At 33.9% G+C, this 7387-nt stretch overlaps 1 protein-coding gene across 1 annotated transcript; it reads left to right on the forward strand.

The window, feature by feature from the left end:
• Positions 1 to 523: 523 nt before the first annotated feature.
• Positions 524 to 6780, forward strand: LOC138325827 (WD repeat-containing protein 18-like). Its single transcript, XM_069271764.1, has 11 exons — positions 524 to 632; positions 1554 to 1745; positions 2148 to 2258; positions 3220 to 3353; positions 3791 to 3938; positions 4128 to 4271; positions 4625 to 4695; positions 4987 to 5111; positions 5699 to 5877; positions 6079 to 6135; positions 6625 to 6780. Exons 1-11 carry the CDS (start codon positions 615 to 617, stop codon positions 6769 to 6771), a joined length of 1326 nt encoding a protein of 441 aa, XP_069127865.1. The 5' UTR covers positions 524 to 614; the 3' UTR covers positions 6772 to 6780.
• Positions 6781 to 7387: the final 607 nt, after the last annotated feature.

Consider the following 7387-nt stretch of genomic DNA (forward strand, 5'->3'; position numbering starts at 1 on the left):
TTATCTGTTACATATACCAATATGTACCTTCTGGTCTATACATTTGTACGTACATTTCAAATTGTATACCAATGCATGGCGAAAGTGCATTTACATGTATTTATAAGCTTATATGTAGTTTTCTACGTGTATACGTGTATCTGTGTACCGGTATATGTATATATATCATATTTATTCATTATCATAAATATAAATATTTCTTTCAGTATGAACTTCCACAAGAAAATGCGAAAATATAACTTGTTGCATTTTATTATACAAGGCGGTGATATTTTTCAAACTATACTCAGTGTAGTTTTTCACTAGTAAAGTTTAGTTGCTGTGCAGTACATTGTATATATAATGTTGAAATATAATTATTATGAACTAATCGGAAATGGGTACAGTAGGCAAAATTAAATTACAAAAAAAAAAATTATCTAGAATAGAAGCAGATTTATATTTGTACATTCTTTCCTTTTATTTATGATGAATAACATTTCAATCCGGAATTATGATGAATTTGGTTAATCGTTTATTTTATCACAGTTGTACAGACGCTTAATTACACTGTTGTATGCAAGCTGTTCAAGCGTTTTTCAGATTCATAAACAACACACGTGTTTGTCGACAAAATGACAACTTGCAGTGAGGTAAGTACATTATGCAGTGATCGTTTGATACCTGATTATTCATCAAAACGCATTACCATTTATCTGTATGTACAAATCACGTCGATCGTCATCGTAATTTCATTAAATATTATCTGCCAACTTAACATTAGTAAATATTGCCGATGTGGTTCCTCGATCAACTTTGTGCACACTTTTTCTTCCCTGAATCCAGCGATGTGAGTAAAAGTACCTTATAAACGTTCAGTAATGTATCCCAAATCGGCATCTTATCGCGTCGAAGAGCAGTTAATTTGACAGTTTGATCATCTAGCGAGGCAATGTGTGAAATAATTTATAAAAAAATACTGGAGTTACCTCCCTTTGACCACAGGGCCTGGTATAGTTTCTACATGAAAAAAATAGCCAGAAATACATATAAAATAACACATGTATAGTTTCTATATAAAAAATAGCCAGAAATACATATAAAATTTTATATGTATTTCTGGCTATTTTTTCATATAGAAACTATACATGGCCCTGTGCTTTGACCATGTCAAGACACTTTAGAAACTTCTGATGGGAAATACAGAAGACTCCACTTAATCAAATAACGGTTATTCGAATATTTCAGTTATTTGCATAAATATGTTTATTTAATAACGTAACGTACCTTAGTTAGCGATCGGTTGGAGAAAACATACTTCCTTACAACAACTGCCATTCATAGGTAGTCTTGTTCAACCAGTTAGTGATTTTTAGGTCAGCTTTAATAGAACCCATATCTTGTGACATTCACTATTGTCCAACACAAGGATATCAAGACTTGAAAAAATGCTGTATATGACTATGGACTCAATCTTATAAGACTAATGTTTGTTTTTGTCAATCTATTGTCAACAAAACTAACTGGACAATAATCAGTTGGTATTTTTTTTTTTTTTTTTTTTTTTTCTACAGGTATTACTTACAAGTGAGGCGTCAGGCCAGATGTGGAATGTATGTGTGTGGGACTTCCAATCCTCTACCAGTCTGCTCACCTATAAAGGAGGTACTTCTGTACCACACGGCCTTACCATCCTCAACAATGACTTCATTATCTCAGCTCTCAACACCAAACCCATCCTCAACATCTGGCCTCTTCACAAAAGGGTATACATGGCACTTCTTGTCATTTGATTATGTGTTAATATGTAGTAAGGGTCATCCTTCATGTTAAACCTATATGAATGTAAATGAAGCCGTAAATGACACATTGTACTATTATACATTTGGATATTCACTGTATGTGTTAAGTTGTAAAACCAACAAAGAAACTTAGCCTGATATTGCTACCTCAGACATTGGGATTAGGACTCTGTATACAGATAATTGGGTGATACAGTTGCTTCAAGGGTACAGCTAGTACACAATATACATGTATTATAAATGCTTTGTATTTACAAGATAAGAAAACAAACACTTTAATAGAATTGGACAGTCATTGATGCTACGGTACATATTATCAAAAAATCAAGATTTGAAATAAATGTTCTTTTCTGCCTTTTTTCACAGGACAATCAGAATATGAAAATGGTTTGTCCTGGTAGAGTTACTGCCCTTGATGTAACACCTAATGGAGAGTACTGTATTGCAGCAGTGTCGGAGAAAATTCACATCTGGCAGGTAATGTAACACTTAATATTAAGATCACTGACAATGTAGCAAACCTGATCATGCCAAAGACATAAATTACAGCAATCAAATGTTAATGTTCTGAAGAGATCAAATCTAGATATAAGACTTTGTGGTAAACTGCAAAATTTGCAAAACAGTGTTATAAACTAAAGTGTGTAGGTAAACTTTATAGTATGCAATAAAAAGATATTCAAGTTAGCAAAGTACTTATGGTTACTTTATTGTATTGCACAATGTTTGGATCCACTTTTGGTCAAAGTCTGGGGCCTTATTAAAAAAGTTGTACATAAAATAATACACTATAGTATTATTAGCATTTTAGCTTTTGACTGGTGCGTACCACTGAGTCATTTAGGTGGGAATAGGGTGATGTAAATTGTGATTCATGCTTTGTTTGTTTGTTTGTTTGATTAATTAACGTCCTATTAACAGCTTTGGTCATGTAAGGACGGCCTCCCATGTATGCAGTGTGTTGCGTTTATGTTGTGCGAGGTGCGTGTTTTGGGAGACTGCGGTATATTCATGTAGTGTCTTCTTGTATAGTGGAACTGTTGCCCTTTTTATAGTGCTATATCACTGAAGCATGCCGCCGAAGACACCAAGCAACACACCCCACCCGGTCACATTATACTGACAACGGGCGAACCAGTCGTCCCACTCACGGTATGCTGAGCGCTAAGCAGGAGCAGAAACTACCACTTTTATAGACTTTGGTGTGTCTCGGCCAGGGGACAGAACCCAGAGCCTTCCTCACAAGGGCGAACGCTCAACTCAAGGCCAAAAGTGAGGCGATGCCAAGGGAGGCATTAGGAAGGATAGTCAGTCAGAAAGAAGAGAAAAGATAAGATCCTAAATTTAGTTGCCTTTTACGATCGTGCAATAGGGGCAGCAGGTACAATTCTAACGCCCTACCTTTTGTAAAGTATGACATTTGTTTTAATACATGTAGGTTTGTACGGGCCATCTACTGGCCGTTTTAGGCAGACATTACCAGTGTATTACCTGTCTGCGTTGCTGTGACGATGGATCTTACTTTGTATCGGGAGGTGATGACAATATGGTCATCGCCTGGTCACTCGGCAGGTTAGTATTTGTTATCATTAACCTTATTTTAGACATCAGTTACATATATGTAGCACTGTTTTGAATGCACAAGGTATTGGGGTTTTTTTATATTGTTTTGTCATTACACGACACACTGTAAAAGATTTGTAGCTTACATCACTGTCAATTTTTAACGTACCGGTAATACTTAATAAAGACATAGTGTGATACATTATTACCCCATATTTTGAAAGACTATAAACATCAAGTGTTTGTTTAAACCAAGTTTTGTTGAAACATTAAAAATTGACAAAAACAGTGCAGACTAAAATTGAAATTTACATATTGGGTTGTATACTAAATGTAGATGTGTTTATTAATCTTTTCTAATCTTATACAGACTGAAATGTTAATTTACTTATAGGGATATTTACTACTAGTAAATAAAAATGTATTAATCTATTGATCTTCTACAGAGTGTTGTCAGAGACTGGAGAACACAGTAACAGACGAGCTCCTGTTCATGTGTGGTCCCAACACTCCCTGCCAATAACAGATATACACATAGGCTACGGAGGTAGTCGTGCTAGAGTTGTCTCCTCTTCATTGGACCAGTCGTGTCGTGTAAGTATACAGCTATTATCTATGATATGTCAATGTTATTTATATATTACATCTACTGATTGATCACCATCTGTCATTCATTCCTCTACTTTCATCATGAAATATTTCAGTTTTTAAGATGATGTATTTTTTGATGAATGAGTCGTTGTCCAGTATATTTGGTAGAATATGTATGTTTATGTTTTACAGTTATGGGACCTAGCATCAGGGGAGATGCTTTGCTGTATCGTGTTTGATATCAGTATAACCTCTACAGTTATGAACCTCACAGAGAGCCTGTTGTTTGCTGGGGGATCAAATGGACAAATTTACTCCTATAATCTGTTTGAAAGGGTTAGTTAGTTGATGAATCAGGTCAATTTCGGCTGCATGGTCAAATTCATTTGATATTATAAGTAGCTCTATTTAAATTTGAATGATATATATTATGTACATATAATTTAATTTTTAAGAATTATTCGTTATATTGCGTTTAAAAATTGTCAAAATATTTCTAGAAATCTTTTACTTATTGTATGAAGCTCTAAATGAAATTATGAAATAATTATTTGAAAATGAATGAAAGTAACCTCTAAAAAACTTCATATACAAATTGTGTATGATTTTGTTCAAAGAAATTCATAATTCTGTCATGATAAATTCATTGGATAAATGTAAAATTCTTAATTAGTTTTTTATTATCACAGCCCATAAGAACAGAGAGACACATACAAAGTGATACAGAGGACCCAAATACTTCTATCTACCATGGCCACAGGTGAGGTCAGAGGTCATCAAGGTTTCACTCACAAAATTTTGTAGATGTAACATTTAAAGTATTTCCTATCTTCATAACTTAAGATCATTCCTGAATTTTTAGAACTGCAATTATTTAGCATTGACAAAATATTTTCAATTTTAAATTTAAATGAATTATATCAACAGTATTATTGTAGGTAACACCATTGGATATCAGACAGAACTTTTAATTAGTTCTCTTGTTCAATGATAAGGTCTTTATTGTCTAACGGTTTTAATCTTTTCATCTTTAACTTCCATATTTTGGTAGTAAGCAGGTGACGTGTCTGTCACTCTCATTGGATGGGAGTCAGCTGGTATCCGGGTCACATGACTTTGATGTCAGAGTATGGGATGTGTACAGTGGACAGTGTGTGAAGACCATACCACATAAAGGTATGATTCACTCACCAACATTATATCAACCACTCACATAAAAAGTAAAATATCATCACGCAATTTTAAAGCAAAACATTTCTGGCAAATGGTAGCTAAGTCATATGATTTAATTCTTACGATTCATTAATATTAATTGTCATTCCATATGACAGAGTAGGGGAGGTATAAATACAGGGGTTTTGAGATCCAGAAATGATGTGGGAAAAGTTCAATTTACAGTTGATTAGTTCCACATTCCATTGATTATGACATCATATTTTGATGTGATTATTGTGACGTCATGATCACCAGAAGGTGGGACTAATTGACAGTTAATCATACCCACATCGTTTTGTTAATAGAGCTATGGTCATTTTCACATAACATTACACGTTTGCAAACACATGAAGTCACAAGAAATACTTGCCCGAGAATAGAAATTAAACATTTTATGATTTAAACTTCCAACAAAACAGTTTGAACTATTTAGTTTAGAAATACACTTGTGTCATGGAATAACTATACATTGTATAAAACTGCACATCTGAATATAAAATAAAAGTGACTAGATGAAGTTTTAATGTACAATTACTATTCTTTTTCAGGTGCTATTACAAATGTCAGACTGATACCAACTCCCCCTGGTGTGATATCCGAGACTAAACGCCCGGTACTGCCAATGCAGCCATTTGAGCGGCATCTGTACTGTCCACAGAAAGGTGCAGATTCAGGGGAAGATAACTCATCAGATACACTCAACCTTTTTATCAACCAGTTTGAAAAGGTTTGTAATTCTGTGGTGTTGGGAAGAAATTAGCTTGATTACAGGGTTTAAAACTCTGTATTTAGATGGCAAACATAAAGAGCTAAAGGTCATTTACACAAAGTTTTTCTTTGTTATTAACATATATTAGTCCATTTGTTTACCTAATCATTTTTTCAGTTGTACTTTACGGTAATAACTGATTTTGATGCTACTTTGCAGGTGGGGCAGTCTTCCAATAGAACTAACATGTACACAGATTCATTACTGCTGTCAAGGGTATGTTGAAGAGAATTAATAGGCATGCCTTCACATTTGTGAAATAAAAAATGTATGGCAATCTTAATGAATTACCCCCTTTATGGTGTTAATGAGCTGAATTGTCTCCCTTTGTCGTGTTATCACCTTTGTAATTGTGGCAATCTTAATTAATAATCCCCCTTTTTAAGTTACAGTCTCCAGGATTTTTTAGCTGAATTGTCTCCCTTTATTATGTTCTCACTTTGGTAATTATGGCAATCTTAATGAACTATATATCTGCCTTTAACATGTTATTACCTGTATCGCAGAATATATTTGTTAATTACCATCTGTATCCATTCTCTTTTATTATCTTAACATACCTCTTGGTGTATGTCTATTGGAATAAATACAGTATATCCCTCTGTCATGTTATAATTTCATCCGTTTGTTAAATGTGCAGAGCCTGAATCCTGTTGTTATGACTGTATCAATTGGATATTCATTTATATTATCTTCTATTTACAGGCCACCACAGAAGAGGATGCATCATTCACACAAGGAATGTGTATAGCAGAGATGAAAGATGAAATTGAGCAGTTAAGATCAGAAAACAAAAGACTTTACAATTTTGCTGTTGATGAAATATTACAAGAAAGAAATAAACCATCCTGAAATCATCAATTAGGTTTTTTATGTAATCTTCAGGAAAAACTTTTTTTTTACATAGGAAAAAATAGGCCATACCATTAGTTGTTACTGCTACCAGATATATTACCAAACTGACCAATGAATGACCTTGATCTTCATTCAAGGTCACAGGGGTCAAATTGGCTAAAACCTGAAACAGGTTTTTTTATTAAGAGAAGTAACAAAGCTAGGAATTGGGGCTCTAGCATGCTTGTTCTACTATATGTTGTGCATGTATTGTATGGTAGTTAGGTGACACTGGCTCCTTCATGTAAAGACATTAATTCTTCAAGACACTGACTATTTCAAATGGCTATACATGTATTTTCAAAGTGGTCTGGAAAAACCATGGTTTATTATTTTGTCAGAGAAGTATAGAGATTTTTTTTATATTGTCCGATTTCAATGAAAATACTGGTTTTCTTTTGACACTAAATATAGTGTTGAAGGGGTAGAAATTAATAACCTTGGCCACTAAAACAGTCAAAAGAAAAAGATTACCATATTGCATTTAAACTGGATGTAAAGGGGTTCTTGGTAATATTTAATACCATGAACATTGTTTGCAATGGGGACAAACCCTGATGCACCCAAAGTGGTC

The sequence above is a fragment of the Argopecten irradians genome, chromosome 6 (genome assembly GCF_041381155.1).
Source record: "Argopecten irradians isolate NY chromosome 6, Ai_NY, whole genome shotgun sequence".
Lineage (NCBI taxonomy): Eukaryota > Metazoa > Mollusca > Bivalvia > Pectinida > Pectinidae > Argopecten > Argopecten irradians.